At 41.3% G+C, this 16692-nt stretch overlaps 1 protein-coding gene and 1 pseudogene across 2 annotated transcripts; one reads left to right on the forward strand and one right to left on the reverse strand.

Moving 5' to 3' along the window:
- Positions 1 to 5267: 5267 nt before the first annotated feature.
- Positions 5268 to 16314, reverse strand: LOC118706144 (vascular non-inflammatory molecule 3). Of its 2 annotated transcripts, XM_036415375.2 has the most exons (7): positions 16026 to 16313; positions 15784 to 15914; positions 12060 to 12252; positions 10455 to 10746; positions 7803 to 8176; positions 6902 to 7075; positions 5268 to 5741 (listed from the first exon to the last, which is right to left on the reverse strand). In XM_036415375.2, the coding sequence occupies exons 1-7, from the start codon at positions 16236 to 16238 to the stop codon at positions 5613 to 5615; spliced, it is 1506 nt and encodes a 501-aa protein (XP_036271268.1). In that variant the 5' UTR covers positions 16239 to 16313; the 3' UTR covers positions 5268 to 5612. The 2 variants fall into 2 exon arrangements, with proteins under 2 accessions (XP_036271268.1, XP_036271270.1); XM_036415377.2 differs by lacking the exon at positions 6902 to 7075 and having other exon boundaries at positions 16026 to 16314.
- LOC118706238 lies at positions 6035 to 6154 on the forward strand (annotated as a pseudogene).
- Positions 16315 to 16692: the final 378 nt, after the last annotated feature.

Below are 16692 nucleotides of genomic sequence, written 5' to 3' on the forward strand. Positions count from 1 at the left end.
CCCAACAGATTCTCTGGGCAAACGATTGAGGAAAACAAAACAAAACACCTCCGGCCTCACGCTTCCCAAAGAAGGAAGAGAAATAAACTCACTTTCAAATAAGCTCTGAGCATTTTGTTCTCCTTATCAAAAGCCTGCCCTTAAGGGAAACTATTTGCCTAACCAATCTGGGGAAAAGAAATGTCTTAAAATTTGAAACCTGCTGGGCTTCCAGTATCAAGGGGGAAAGTAGCACTGGCTCACTTCAAAACAGCCTTAATCATTGGTCTATGTCTCCCCCCCTCCCCCTCCCCTTCCCCTCATCTGGAGTGGGATTAGGTGAGAAAATGGCTCTAAACTGGCCTGCTTTGGCTCACTAAGTCAGAGAAAGGGAGGCCTTGGGGACAGAATCAAGGGGTTTGCTTGGGATGAAATGCCACTGTCCATTGCTGCCCTGATTGCAAGCCTTGCGGGGTCCCTTAAAGTTTAGGAGATGCATGTCTGTGTGGGGAGGTGAGAGAGAAGGGTAAGGTGTAGATGTACTCATGGGAGGGCTAGCAAATGCTGGGACCTTCATTTTGAGGGGTTTTAAAGGCTGTACGTTTAACCCAGCTGGCCTGGTTCAGTGGCTGAGCTTTGACCAATGAATTGAACCAGGTCACAGTTCGATTCCCAATCAGGGCACATGCCCCAATTGCAGGCTCAATCCCCAGCGTGCCGATCAATGATTCTCTCTCAACATTGATGTTTCTATTTTTCTCTCCCTCTCCCTTCTTCTCTGAAATAAATAAAAACATATTTTAAAAATAATTTTAAAATGCTGGATTTGTAAGAGAGGATCTCAATGGAATATTCATCAGCTTTATGTTGATGTACCAAAATTCGGTTTATTCTCTTAACCTCATCTATCCTTGAATGTGGCTGGTAAAAGGCACTAACTGGATCTCTGCTATCTCCCTAGAGTAGGATGATTTAAGCTACTTTCCTTCTGGTTGGGGAGTAGGGGGAGTGCAAACCATTTACTCTTTTCAAATGTCTTTGGTTTAGGGAAAGATAGGATTTACTGGATGGGTGCAGACTGCTCGGCAACTAGATTTTCTACATTGCTGCAAACTGCTGTTTAACTGCCTGCCTCAGTTTCCCTATTCTACTTGTCCTGGTTTACTAACCTATCTCAAAAGCAGCGGCCGCCTGGGAGACACAGACTCAGGTAGCAACCTAAATTGCATTCCCCAAGACGTAGGGGAGGACTCCTTTTATACATTCCAGCCCATGTTGCAATTAGATCTGTTTTATGTAAATGAGATATTCAAATTCTGCAGCTTTTATTGGACAGAGCAGGTCCCAATCTATTAGCAGAAGGATAAAACGAGGATTTCCCTGAGTGGTTGACTCAGACAGTGTAAACAAGTGGGGATAGTATGGAAAGCTGAGAGTTCAGTCTGAGGTTCTTCTGGGTATACAGAGTATATGTCAGCAACTCACTGGCTCTTTTTTTTAAATCTTTATTGTTGAAAGTATCACATATGCCCTCCCCCCCCCCCCCCGCCCCATATTGACCTCTTCTATGTGCCCCCCACCATGTGCCCACACTTACCCCAGGTCTTCACCACCCTATTGTGTCCATGGGTTATGCAAATATCATATAAGTTCTTTGGGTTGATCACTTTCCACCCACTCTGCCCCATCTTCCCTCTGGCTCTTATTCTTTATAAAATTTGGGCACTGGGCCTGGTCGGTGTTGCTCAGTGATTGAGCTTCAACCCAGGATCCAGGAGGTCATGGTTGGATTCCTTGTGAGGGCACATGCCTGGGTTTCCAGCTCAGTTCCTAATAGGGGGCATGCAGGAAGCAGCCAATCAATTATTGATGTCTCTATCTCTCTGTCCCTCTCCCTTCCTCTCTCTCTAAAAATCAATAAAGAGCCGAAACTGGTTTGGCTCAGTGGATAGAGAGTCGGTCTGAGGACTGAAGGGTCCCAGGTTCGATTCCGGTCAAGGACATGTACTTGGTTGTGGGCACATCCCCAGTAGGGGGTGTGCAAGAGGCAACTGGTCAATGTTTCTCTCTCATGACGTTTCTAGCTCTCTATCCCTCTCTCTTCCTCTCTGTGAAAAATCAATAAAATATATTTTAAAAAATCAATAAAGACATATTTTTTTAAAAAAACTGGGACCCAAGGAAAGTCCATCTCAGCAAATAAACTCATTTTCAGGGTTCACATCAAATGAATGATAATCCTCTGGGTCCACAATGTTAATACTTAATGGCTAGAACAGTGTCAATTTTTATTGATATTAATCTCCGTGATAGAGCTGTTTACAGTATAACTGTATGGGTTCAGAATGAGTCACCCCAAGATGCACCCCTCTGGCACACAGATTATTTCAGGCTGAAAGCTATTGAAACCGAGACAGCTCAGGAAAGACTTTCGATCTTCCTGCTGTAGGCAGTGAGACAGATAGGAGCAGAGCAAGGACACTGGGCCAGGTACAGAAGGTCACGAGGTGGAAAGGCCTGTGTGTCTAGCAACGGACAATCAATTGTATGGTGGGACCTTGCCCCCAGGGTGACCTTCCCCCCCACCCCCCACAGCAGATCTCTGGTCATGTGGTTTGGACCCCCTGACCTTTCCTCTCTAGAGATAACATCTTTACCTCTGTATTTCTACTCCAGGCCAAGATAACCAACAAAACCAGCCAAGGCTGACATTCGGGCCAGCTGCACTGAGTAATGACCCCCTGCTCTGGTGCAGGCCAATCAGTCATTGTGATAAGCAGAACGGTGAGTCAAGGTGTTTTCCCTGGGTCATGTCTCATGACGCTGAAGAATGACCTACTCAGCCCTGAAGATTTAAGTGTGGAAATTTTATTATAAGCAGATTCAGACTTCCTGCAAGGGAAGAGGGACCCAATAATGGGCTTTCCATTAAAGCCCTGTAGTCCAGGGGTATATATTTGCTACCAGCCTGCTCGATGTCTACCTGATTGATTCCTCATTGTTCTTGCCCAGCAATGGACCTAAACTTTTTCTGTTCCTGTGCTGAACTTTTTCTGTTTCTATGTGTTCATACATCTTGTTTACTTGTGTTTCCTGTTTCTATGTGTTCGTATATCTTGTTTACTGCAAACCTCCCTTGGTTTCCCATGCCTCCAGCTTTGAGTCCATAAACATTTTATTATTTCTGCTTGGTTGGTTCTTGTGGTTAGGCTGGCTCAAACTGCCATGTCTGCCCCTGCCTATGTTTCACCTGCCTTTGTTTTCCACTGGACCCCTTCCCTGTCTGCCTGCGTTTCAAGCTAACGCCTTTCAATTGGAGCCCACAACCCTGAAAGGACACACCTGGGAAAATGCTGAATGGCCCATTAAGATCTTTCCCTAGGACCTCCCCTGAAATCTCTACCCTTAAAACCTTATAGTTTGGGCTGGACTTTGAAATCTTTTTAGCCAAACCCAAGTACTAAGGTTGCTGAATCCAGTTTGATCTGACCCCACTGGTCAGACACATGGTGCCTTTCCTGTCACTTTACAACATTTCCCCTTATTTCTTAAAATAATTTAGACCAAGGACTTGCTCCAAGAAGGGAACTATCATCATAGATGACTATATCTATACTAATAATAGAGGAATATGCAAATTATCTATGACACTGTCACAGTAATGGCTGAACAGCAGGCTGTGTGGGGTGACTAGGCTGGCAGGGGGGTTAGTGAGGGACGACCAAATGACTGAACAAGCAGGCTGCATGGGGTGATCAGGCCAGCAGGGGGGCAGTTGGGGGTAACCAGGGTGATGGAGGGGGGGGTCAGTTAGGGGCAACCAGGCAGATGGGGGGGGCAGTTGGGAGTGACCAGGCAGATGGGGGGCAGTTGGGAGTGACCAGGCCGATAGGGGGTGGGGGGCATGGAGGGAGGGGTGACCAGCAGAAAGAGGCAGTTAGGGGTGATCAGGCAGGCAGGTAGGTGAGCAGTTAGGTGAGCAGTTAGGAGTCAGTGGTCCTGGATTGTGAGAGGGATGTCCAACTGCCAGTTTAGGCCCAATCCGGGTCTAAGCCAGCAGGCAGTTGGACATCCCCTGAGGGGTCCTGGATTGGAGAGAATGTAGGCTGGGCTGAGTGAATTTCATGTACTGGGCCTCTAGTTTTAATATAAACTAGACAGAATTGACTGGAGGAGCCTAGTTAAGTCCATCTGCTCAATGTCCTCTTTGTGACCCACTGTTTCAAGATGGCTTAATATTGTACACAATAACTCTTCATATCCCCATGAATTGCCTTATCTATCCCTCCTTAGCTCTAATTGGCATATATATCTCATTTTGCTTTATGTCTTTGGAGTTTTCATGCTTATGTAAATTTCCTATGTACATTTATTAAAACTTGATTCTTGTCTGGCCCACGTGGCTCAGTAATTGAGTGTCAACCTATGAACCAGGAGGTCCTGATTCAACTCCCAGGAAGAGCAGAGCAAATGCCTCGGTTGTGGGCTTGATCCCCAGTGTAGGGTGTTCAGGAGGCAGCTGATCAATAAATTTCTCTCATCATTGGTGTTTCTATCTTTCCCTCTCCCTTCCTCTCTAAAGTCAATAAAAATAAACAAACAAACAAATAAATAAATACTTGACTATCTCCTACTAATATACTGTCTGTCTTAAATTATTTGAACAGTTTGAGGGCTCAGAAACCTCATTTCTTTAACACGATCCTTTCTCTTTTCTGTCCACATCCACTCCTTTCCTTAATCATTAAGCCAATAGGCCATCAGATTGTGATAAGCATCAAACTATCTTAAGAACCAATCTGTAGGTATGTTGACCACAGAAACAGTGTTGTCAAGCTAAAGTTAACATCTTGACTTAAATTGTGTTTCAGCCACAAGCCTATGAAAGCTAACCAACTCTGCTGATCACATATTCACAAACCAGACAGAACCATGCCTGGTTAACATATACAATCATCAACTACACCTACCCTGGCCCCAACCCATCAGTAGAGACTACATTCCAACTCATTTAGCCACCATAATGAATGATTTCTCCCCTATATAACCCATCCCCTGGAAGCCACCAGGAAGCCAGGCTTTTGAGCACTATTTTACTTGTGACTCTGGGCTTGGTGTCATTTCCTCAACTAATAAGCCCTTACTTTCTTGGCTGCAAATTCCTGTTCTTCTTTGTTTGGACTTTGATGCGTGTAGGCAAATAGTCTCCTTTGGTCTGTAACACCAGCCAGAAAAACTAAGCTAGAAAGAGAAAAGTTTCCCCATCCCCAACATAAACAATACACACATTTGCCATGGGACTCAATACAACTATTTTTATTTTGTTCTCTTTGGTTTTTAATATAAAGTTTCTAATTATTATGATGCAGCCTGAACTGTTTCTCATTAAAAAAAAAAAGTTATTTTGCACGCCAATAAAATATACTCTATTGCCTCAGAAATACCAGTTGAATGGCTTCATTTTTCAAAGAAAGATCCTTGTTCACACATCTATTGTTTTTTTTAAAAATTCCTTTGTTGTTTCAACAAATTTATAACATCTCTTATAAACAGACACTAAGGGGTCTCTCTCTTTTTTTGTCTTTTCCCTTTCTTTTCCAGGCTAATCCTGAAAGGGAGGCGGTAAAAGGGGATCATTGTGATTTCCCTGGTCCCTGCCCTAAACGTGGAGGGTCCTTTTCGAACACTCTTCCATACAGGGCCATGACTAAGATAGGCAAAGGGGCTCCACTTCTGCTCTGCAGACGTCCATCTCTTGAAACCTGATCAGAGAAAGCAAAGGATTAATCCCCAGGCAGAGCTTGGTTTCCAGCCCTCATGCCTTTCTGACAGGGTCATTCTATTGTAAAAGCAGCATAAAATAGCAAAATCATGCAGGATTCGGTGTCAGAAGACCCACGTTTCAGATCCAGAGGTCTAATAGCAAAGGAATGTTGGGTGAAAATGTAGCAAATAAATCTATTGTACAGGAGTTAAATAAGATAATGTATAAAAAAGAGTTCTATTAACTCATAAAACACTACAGAAAGTATTAATTATTACTATCATTATTACAACTTCTCAAAAGAACACACCCACGAAGTAAGTTGTGAAATTGGATGCAAAGAAATGTAGACTTGGAGAAGTCTGAGACTAACTTCCCCGCTGCAGGCTCAAGATCAATCATCCCACATAGGAAGAAAAGAAAAAAGAAAGAAGTTATGGACTTCTTATTTAATGTATTTATCTTGGACCAATGGTTCTCAACCTTTCTAATGCCGACACCCTTTAATACAGTTCCTCATGTTATAGTGAGCCCCAACCATAAAATTATTTTTGTTGCTACTTCATAACTATATTTTTGCTATTGTTATGAATTGTAATGTAAATATCTGTGTTTTCCAATGGTCTTAGGCTCTACAGCAGCGGTTCTCAACCGCTAGCAGGGTCACCTAAGACAATTGGAAAACACAGATATTTTCATTACGATTCATAACAGTAGCAAAATTACAGTTATGAAGTAGCAACGAAAATAATTTTATGGTTGGGGTTCACCACAATATCAGGAACTGTATTAAAGGGTCTCGGCATTAGAAAGGTTGAGAACCGGTGTCTTGGGCTTTTTACAGCATGCAAATAAGGAGAACATTAGTTGCCAGCCACCATCCACAATCAATATTTTTATTTCTTCATAACCTTATGGTTTGCCTTGGATCTCAAAATCATATTTATGTAGAACAATGAATGCCAAATTATCCATTATAGCTTACAGACCATCTAGAACCACACTTGTCTTTCATATCATAGCTTCCACATGTTTTGAAAGGGTTGCTTGTATAATGGGAACCGCAATATTGCAATAATGACCCATTCCTTTAAAGATTTCATTATGCCAGTCTACCCATTCTATTCAAAGAAATTTATCATCCTGAAAACCTCCTACCTCATAATGTCTTTCAGGGGCAAGCTGACTCCCACTTAGAATGAACTGTGGGAAAACATAACTCGTTCCAAATGTGCCACTGAGAGAGAATTCCTCAAACTTGGTAAAAGCTGACCCCACAGGCTCCCCACAAGTTCTCAGGTCAGTGGTTTGACACTTCAGTAATGTGCATATCTGTGTAGGCAAATAAAAAGGAAGTGGTTAGCAATCTTGTAAGTATTTTCTCAGCAAAAAAAGCACAATTTTCAAGGGACAGAGGAATATATTTTAGGTTGGTTGCCTCTTATGCAGTTTTTCAAATTATAGGTCATAATCTGTTAGTGAATCCTAAAATCAACTTAGTGGGTCAGAATTAGTTCTTTTTTTCTTTTTCAACAAAGCTGAATGAAATAGATTATAATTTTAAAAATTAGAGTATTTAAAATTGCACATAAGTATAGCATTTCTAATTTGAATTATTTTATAAATGTTTGTTTCAATTAAATATTTCATATTTAGTAACAATTTCCTTGTAGCCACACATCTTGATTGCCCTGGGTCAGGATGTGAAATGAATTTCTTACTCTGGGCTCTAGTTAAAGACACTTTTAAAAATATTGCTTTAAAGTCATGTGACAAAAAAAGAAAATCCATGAAATTTGCATCTTTAAAATTTGAACCTAGCCTGCTAAGAATTCTTCTGTTCTTGAGTGCAATGATGGCCTAGAACAGGGGTCTTCAAACTTCTCTCATTATGAGAATCACCTGGTGGAGTTGTTAAAACACAGATTCCCGGATCCCAACTATAAGAAGTGCTATCAGGAATCTGTGTTTGAACACCTCCACCGGGTGATTCTCATAATGAGAGAAGTTTGAAGACCCCTGATAAAGAAGCCATTCTAACATATTTAAGCATCTCTACCTGTAAGTAATATTGGCCTTCTACTGTGTGCAGTCCATCAAAAGCTCCTAGTGCATACACCTCATCTGTTCGCTTCTCAGACATCTTGTAAGTCAAGTGACAACACAGGTCTTTCTGGCACACTGTGTAATTTCCTGCATTTCTCTTAAGCTCGGTAAAGGTGAACTCATCAAAATAAATCATCCCTGGGAAATCCAACTGCTCAGACAAGAATGGCTTGATGCCTTTGGCATAAGCACTCCAGTCAACAGGTGCAGGGTAGGTGGGTTCACTTCGGGGCCTGGACTTCAATTCTGAGAGCATCAGCTGGCCACTCTCTGTTTCCATGTCATAGTGATACACCTTGACTGCTTCCGGAGCGTAGATTCCACTTCCTATGGGTGACATAAAGAAACACAAATATTGTGTTCAATTTTTGCATTGTGACAAACTAATAGAACCATTCCCATTAGAAATTAAATACATGCCGAAGCCGGTTTGGCTCAGTGGTAGAGCATTGGTCTGTGGACTGAAAGGTCCCAGGTTCGATTCCGGTCAAGGGCATGTACCTTGGTTGCGGGCACATCCCCTGTAGGGGGTGTGCAAGAGGCAGCTGGTCGATGTTTCTCTCTCATCGACATTTCTAGCTCTCTATCTCTCTCCCTTTCTCTCTGTTAAAAATCAATAAAATATATTAAAAAAAAAAGAAAGAAAGAAATTAAATACAAACTTATGAAAGCAAAGGATTGTCAAGAGAGGCAAGGAGATAGCTGTTACATTGGAATAATTTGACTCTGCGACTGCTTACACTGAAATTGTCATTTGACTTGGATGGCTTCTGTTTGTTGGTGTTTTTTGTTGTTGTTGCTGTTTTAATTTAAGTTACTTTTTATTTTTTTAGCCAATTCAAAAATAAACTAGAAAATTCCCCAAACATTAAGAATAAATTCAGCTTTCCACTGACCTACCTAATTTATTTGTTTGAAATTATTTAGCTGGATCAATGAGTACAAACCTGCCTTACCTTGAACACAGATACTACATGGTGGGTCAAAAGTAAGTTTACAATTGTGAGTATGTGAAAGAGTTTATTCTTGTACTAGAGACCTGATGCGCCAAATTTGTACAAGAATAGGCCTTCCTTCCCCAGGCTGCTGGCACCGGCTTCCCTCTGGCACCTGAAACCAGGATTCCCTTGAAACCCGGGCTTTGTCCAGAAAGACTTCTGGTCTAATTAGCATATTATGCTTTTGTTATTATAGATTACTATTTATTAATTACTAGGGGCCCAGTGCACGAATTTGTGCACCTTGAAAAGAACTGTGGGCCATGAGGCAGCAGTGGGCACAGGGGTGGATCTCAGTCCATCTTCCGTGCCCCCGCCCAGCCCCTCCCACCGCAGCCCTGGGTCCCCTGTCTGCCAGCAGCCCCGGTCTTGCCTTTGCTGCTCCCACATGCTGATGACACCAGCCCTGCTCACACTCGCTGACAGCGTGGAGCAACTGGGGCCAGTGCCAGCAGCAGGTGTGAACAGGGCTAGCTCCTTCAGCGGGTGCAGGTGTAAGTGGTGGCTGCTGCCCCAATCACCCCTCAGGAGGAGGGAGAGGGGGAGATCAGGGTCGGCAGCTGCTACTCACAACCACTGATGGCGCCAAGGGATCAGGACCAGCACCGGATACCAGCAGCCAGTGCCAGTGGTGGCTTCAGTGCTGGCAGCAGGTGCAAGTGGAAGCTCTGGTGCCTGCAGCAGGCACAAGCGAGCCTGGAGCCAGTAGTGGATGTGAGTGGCAGCTGCCAGCCCAATCACTCAGGAGCAGGAAGAGGTGGAGAAGCTCTAAGGGGCAATCGGAGCCAGCAGCTGCCACTCGCACCCGCTGACAGTGCCCAGAGATCAGGGCCAACGCTGGATGCTGGCAGTGGGTATGAGCAGTGGCTCTGGCCCTAGCAATGAGCATAAGCGCCATCTGGGACTGTGGTGTGTGGGAACAAAGAATTTTTAGTAACCACCAGAGGCTTACCCCGATGACAGCGACTGACACCCCGCCTTTGTCTGGTGCCCCTGCTCACCTCCTCCACCATCCCACCATGGCTGATGCTTGCCATGTTCCACACTCTGCCGCCTGCTGCCTATGCCTGCCATGTACCACATGCATCCCCTGATGGTCAGCGCAGGTCATAGCAACCAGTTGTTTGGTTGTTCCACTGTTCAGTCTATTTGCATATTAGCCTTTTATTATATAGGATTGTATTATTTTTCCATGGGAATAACAATAAACCTATTTTTTCCCCTGCCCTGTATAAAGGATAAACTCTAAAAACCTGATCAAGTCTACAATGAATTTTTTCACCTGAACAGAATTTATTTCAGTATCACTAATAGACCCTGGTTGCAAAGTTCTTTAGATCTGGCTTTGGTTTTTTATGTGACTTGACTTCTCTGTAATTCCAATCTCCCCTCATGTGAAATTGAGATAATAAGGTTTGCATCGTTCTTTACTCACAGAGATAATGTTCCATTTAAGGAATGTTGGTATAGAAAACCTGTGCAATTATTCATTTTATGACATTAGAGTTAATAAAATAATCATTAAAGAAAAGTGTGCCTTAAAAAAAATCAATGAAGACCTCCTAAGACTGTCACTGCCACTTAGGTGAGTGACAGGTGTGAGTTACCTGTCATGTGCATGCTGGTGTTGTGGGTGTTGGCTGCAAGCAGGTTGACACCCATGGCCCTGGCCCAGGCCGAGTGGAAGGGAACAGCCGAGAGGAGGGGCAGCGTGTTGTACCAGGCCGTGGGGTAGAGAACGCTGTCAACTTGAAACTTGTTTACCAGCACCACCGCTGGGTCATGGGAAAAAATGTCAAAGCAAGTGAAAATGCCAAACTTCCCAAAAGGAGTGTCAAAGGTCACAAATTCGGAGTCCTTCGGAAAATCAAATTGAATTTCAGGTGCAAAAAGATTGTACTGTTATCAATAAACAAACAAGGAGAAAATTAATCAGAAAACTGCCAAATTGAGGTGATCAATATTCATAAAATCTTTCTCCCATGTATGCTGATGTACATATTTAAAACTGTTATACCTAAATATGGGTAAATTGTAACAAGTATGCCATGTCTGTGAGTTTTCTCACTGTGACATTAATAAAAAGCCAATTTTCCTACAACCAACAAATCAAACAATGAAAGTATAACAATGGTATTTAAAAGGTGAATATTTCTGTCTTAAAATCATAGACTGGATTTTAAAATATGACAAATTCCTGACTGTTGTTTTCCACTGTATATACCAACAGCACTGCCCATGCAAAGTCTGACACATGCCTCCCTGTGATACTGCTGGGTTTATGTAAGTGAGTAGGTTTAAAATTAATTTAGACAATGTAATATCTAACCCTCCTTAGTTAGTAAGCCATTCATAATTTTTTCAGCCTGATTATTGCTCCAAAACTCCACCTCGCCAGGGCTCAAGGGTGCAGCACATGTTTTGCTCAGGTTTTGATGTGGCCTGATTGTGCACATGTGTGTTCTCTCAAGGAGGATCCTGAGCTCTGCCTCCCTCCCTGCTGTGGCAGCCCGCCCTCTGTCTCGTAGGAAAGGTTGTGGTCTAATTGGAGCCAAGGCATGATGGGGTTTTTGCAAGGTTTCTTAGTGAGAGAAATACATTCTCTTTTGAATGTTGTTGTTATAAAGATGTGAGCCTGATGTTGAGTAACATTGAAGCTTCAAAGACTGAAGAAATAAAACTGTAGCAAAGGACTAAGTGCTGGAGAGATGGATGACTTCTTTTGTGCTTTTGCAGATAGTCTTCATCTGAAACTAGATCTCCCCTTTCTATGATTTCTGTGTTTTCAGGTACATAGCAAGGAAATTCTGTTTTGTTTGTTTGTTTGTTTGTTTAAGAAGGAATTAAGCTAATTTCCGTTGGGATTTTCTAGTATTGTAATAAGAAAAAAAAGTTAAAATGAAATGAATGGCTAAAGCTTAATACTCAATGTTAACAAATTGGGCCAAAAAGCTAACTCCAGTATTAAATCATGCATAAAACAGAGCATTTCTCCTTCTTCCTCACAGAATATTAAAAACTTTGTGAAGCTAGTTTAACCTCAGAACCCATATATAAAACCAAAGTAAATTAAATATTTTTCAACTAAAACGTAATAATTAAGAAACAAATTCATAGTTCTCTCACCTACATTCAGAAGACAAGTATACATGCATGCCACAAACAAACAGAAGAAGTGAGTCAAGTTTCACAGAGACACAAGTAATTCTCACCTTATGGTAGCGTGCCACCAGCTTTCCTTGAGAGTCAAACACCACATCAGTGTTGTATTGGTATCTCCCATCTGAGGGACACTTAGGGTCACTGGCATCACATGGCTTCTTGTCCCCAATATTTGCCACAACGTAGATAGAGTTGTCCTTGGCCAGGCAGCTGAGCCTTTCTTGCACTGGGGCATAGCCAAACCTAATTCAATAGACATCACTTAAACTTTCTATTATTTTATCAATTTCTGAACTTTCAAAGTGATACTTTATTTGCCTGTTACATCTATAACACAAGAGCTCTAGGTTTAGAATCAACAGAAAAGATTAAGAAACATGCAATATAAATTTCATCTTTATCAAAGCTAACCAATTTTATTGTGCCAAACTCCAGATTGCAGAGAGAGGGAAGCACAGAAAAGATGGTGGAGGAAAAAGAGAAGCATACTTTCGCTTATAATGTACTCCCACGAAGGCAAACGAAGGGCTTGAAATTTAACAGACTCTTCTGATGGGGAGGACCTTTTCGGTCATCTAAGCCATAGTCTTACTAGGAGGCGGTAAATAGCTGGCCCTATTTAAATCATTTTCTGCAGAGAACAAATGCAGTATTTTGTACTGGAATACATACATACATACACACAATACACACACACACACACAAACACACACACACACACACACACACACACACACATACACACACACACATATATATGATGAAAGAAAAGAAAGGACCAAGAAAAAAGCACTTCATTATTCTGACTCAGTTTCTTCAATCTGTCAATGCAAACCTTAAGATAAATACAGACTATAGGATTGCTTTTCAAAGTAATGTCAAAGCCATTTACACCGGCATTAACGATCTAGAATATTAATCCTAGAAAGGAGAAGAAACTGAGATGATGAAACAGGTGGGTGACAGCTGGCCTCATGAACTTGGAAGGCTCTAATTTGGAGATGAGCCATAAACATTAACATACTATAGAGGTGACACTAAGACCAAAAAAAGTTGTAGAGAGATTTCAGCAGAAAATAAAATACAAAATATTTAGCAACCAGAACGCGCTGTCAAAGAGGTGGATTCAGGCCTTCAGAGGACATTCAGTTAGCATGGACAATGGAAGTGGCCGCTCTGAGCTCCAGCCATGCTAGTTACCAGTTGTGAGATTGTAAGCCCCCCCCCCTTTTTTAAATTTTATTTTTAATTTAATTTTTTAAAATATATTTTATTGTTTTTGTACAGAGAGGAAGGGAGAGAGATAGAGAGCTAGAAACATCGATGAGAGAGAGTCATCGATCAGCTACCTCTTGCACACCCCCCACTGGGGATATGCCCGCAACCAAGGTACATGCCCTTGACCGGAATCAAACCCTGGTCCCTTCAGTCCCCAAGCCGATGCTCTATCCATTTAGCCAAACCGGTTTCGGCTGTAAGCCCCCTTTTATCCTCATCTTTTAAATGGGAACAGTTATTCCTGCTACATAAATGAAATGAAATAATGTGCCTCGTGTATCAGGTACAGTTCCTGGGACCAAGTAGGTGCTCAATAAATGAGTAATGGCCATTACAGATTTTGTAACTACAAAAAGACAGCCCAGGAAACTGAGACCTGACTCCTTGAGAGGCCATTCGGCTTTCTCCATGACCTCTCAGCCCTTCTGCAATTAATGTTAAGCTAATCTTTTAATGAAAGAACAGCTTTATGGTCTATTGTTTTAGACCATTTATTTAATTTTTTTAAATGGCATATTGTCAATGTTCATATTCATTAAGGCCTTTAATAAAATTATTATATAACTTGTTTAATTTTTATTTTCTTGGCTAAATAATTAGGGTGCTTTCATATTTCCTATTAGCTCCTCATGAGAAAAGCCTAAGAAAGCATGGGTCATGTCAGCATTCTAATTAACAGTATTTCAACATGGTAAAAACAACCACATGGTCCCTCTATTATCTCTTTTAAGAATAAATATCACTATGGAAGAAACAATAGTTTTTTTGTTTCATTTTTTAAACAATATTACCATTATATTAAGTACTAGATTTCTCCTTTTACAACTCAGAGATGCAAACTTGTCATATGAATAAGTGTCTGCAAGACTCAGGGCAGGTATGGGGGAGGCAATGGTAAGATATGTAGACATATAATACCTTAATAAAAAAAAATGAAAAAAAAGACTCAATAATGTTAAAGCCTCATCAGTCAATAATTTGTTAGATATTAATTAGGCTTCCAGACATCTTTCCCCTGGGAAAGTCCATTAAATCAGGGTGTATTTTAATATAAGCCTCTTGAATGACTCCAAATTGTGTCCTTCCTTCTCTGGGAAAAGCCCCCAAATCAAGTAAACATTGAGTCATGGTTACTGGTTCCTGTAAACACAGTCTGTGACATTCAGAGAACGTTTTGCCAAAGGTAGAAATCCCAGGGTGAGATTTGGCTCACATAGTAGAGCGCCCACATTGTAGCACTGGAGCATTCTAATCAATTTCCAATAGTCAAAATTATTTAAGTTCCTCTTTTTATGCAATAGATTTAGTTCTGAACAGATGCATGTATATTTAAAATTAACAAGTTAAATAACTTTTTAATGCATCGGTTTTGCCATTTAAAGGAATTATATATGAACTATTTCAAAAAATAAATATACCTAACATCTATTTGATTTTATACATATTATGCTTTATACAGTTTTTTAAAAGACAGTTAAGTCTAAACTACTACTATAAATAATTACTAGAATTTCTCAAAGGACAAGAAAACAAAGATGTTTAGATTCTGTTCCTTCTGTTGGCAAGAGTAATAGTGATAGCTAAGTGGATTGGGCATGAGAGTGTACAGGTTCCATGTGTATTTCTTCAGTTGACACTCTTGTCTACTCTGTAAGGGAAGTAGGAGAAGAAAGGTTATTATCCCTGTTTTACAGATAAAGAAACAGAGACAAACGTCTAGCACTTAGGTGATTTGCCCCATATCACTCAGCTAGAGGGTGGTAGAATGTGGTCTCAGAAAAAGAACTTCCTTTTTTGAGACTGCAGTTTCCACTCACCATACTGATTACATCTCAAAAGATAACAGTATCAAAGCTCTTTGAGCCCGGCCAGAGTTGGTCAGTAGCTGAGTGGTAATCTACCAGTATGAACCAGGAGGTCACGGTTCGATTCCTGCTCAGGGCACATGTCCCTGTTGTGGGCTCAATCCCCAGTATGGAGTGTCCAGGAGGCAGCTGATCAATGACTCTCTCTCATCGTTGATGTTTCATCTCTCTCTCCCTCTCTCTTCCCCTCTGAAATCAATAAAAATGTATTTTTTAAAAAGCTCTTTGAAAACATAGCCCATCCATCTTTTATACCACTCTTACAAAGGAGGCATGTGTTCATGGGTAAACCTATTTACTTAAATTTGGAACATAAATCCCACATGTCACAATTTTCCCACTTTGTTGAAACCCAGTTAAGCTCGTCTATTATAAAACCATGCATATATACTATACTACTCATCAAAGAAAACTGCAGTAAATAACCAACCAATCATCATCTTCTCAAGTCATTTACAAACGGGAGACATGTGCCTAAAGGTATACCTTAGGAAGCATTAGAAGCATCTAAGTCCAATGCCATAGATTGATTATCTATCAGCAAGAACACTAGGCAAGCTTATTGAATTTGCTATTGGTAATTTACAACATCACAATGTTTTGTTCAAAAATCAAAGAGTGACGACATTACCTCTGAGGGTCTGTACATGGGATCCAGTTTACTTCTGGGTGTGGGATATCCTCCAGATAGGGGTAAATGGTCTCCCTTGTGAAGACCCAGCCATAAATTCCATCTTCTGGGGTCACAATTATATGAGCACCCTACCCAAACCAGAAGGAACAAAGAACTTCCTCATCAATTCTGAACACTCACACTTCTTCAAGTTTCAAATTTCATTTGCAGTATCCCAGGCAGTACAAAAAGGGCAATACCTGCGTGGCTGCCAGCTTAACTGCTTTCTCCAAAACATCTATGTTCTTATTCATCAGGAGCACAGCTTCTTCTTTGGAAGCAGGTGTTTCTGTTCTGTTTGGTAATATAACCGCATGCTCATACACTGCAGCAATAAACGTGTCCAGAGCACCAACACTCAGGACAAGGAGGGCAAACAGTGCCACATATTTTGGAAAATAGGATGTAATCATAGCTAGAATTTAGTGCTCTTTGATAAACTCGGGTTCTTATGTTGCGTACCACTGGAAAACTTTCTATGTTAAAGCCCTGCCTGCTACCAGCTATTTATATTTCTCACGAATGCATTACACAATTGCACAGAATACATTGCACAACCTTGAGAAAGGATGTTGTGCAAGAAAACTGACCACCAGGATTACACAATTGGGTTGACTCAAGAGTGCAGCCCTGTTGTTGACAACGTTCAGAGGGCGATCCAACATTTAAGGAAGCATTAAGGAGCCAATCAGATTGAGTCCACCTCAGTCTAAAACTCTTTTTTTTTAGTAAAATATATTTTCCTGGTAGTTCAGTGTTTTCAGTAATAGGGCTAATATTAGGACCATTGTAGTAGGCAAGCATCATAATAACAATATGTTGAAAACTTATGTTCATAACTGTGACAGACACTGAACAGGGTACAAA

This window comes from Pipistrellus kuhlii, unplaced genomic scaffold, assembly GCF_014108245.1.
Source record: "Pipistrellus kuhlii isolate mPipKuh1 unplaced genomic scaffold, mPipKuh1.p scaffold_m20_p_5, whole genome shotgun sequence".
NCBI lineage: Eukaryota > Metazoa > Chordata > Mammalia > Chiroptera > Vespertilionidae > Pipistrellus > Pipistrellus kuhlii.

Excerpts from the sequence above, each read along its gene's own strand:
- LOC118706144 (XM_036415375.2), bottom strand. The coding sequence starts at position 16,238 with ATGATTACATCCTATTTTCCAAAATATGTGGCACTGTTTGCCCTCCTT. Across the intron at positions 8,177-10,454 it reads CACCAGCATGCACATGACAG|GAAGTGGAATCTACGCTCCG; the intron begins GTAACTCACACC and ends TGTCACCCATAG. Across the intron at positions 5,742-6,901 it reads CCCCTGAAAGACATTATGAG|GTTTCAAGAGATGGACGTCT; the intron begins GTAGGAGGTTTT and ends TTCTCTGATCAG.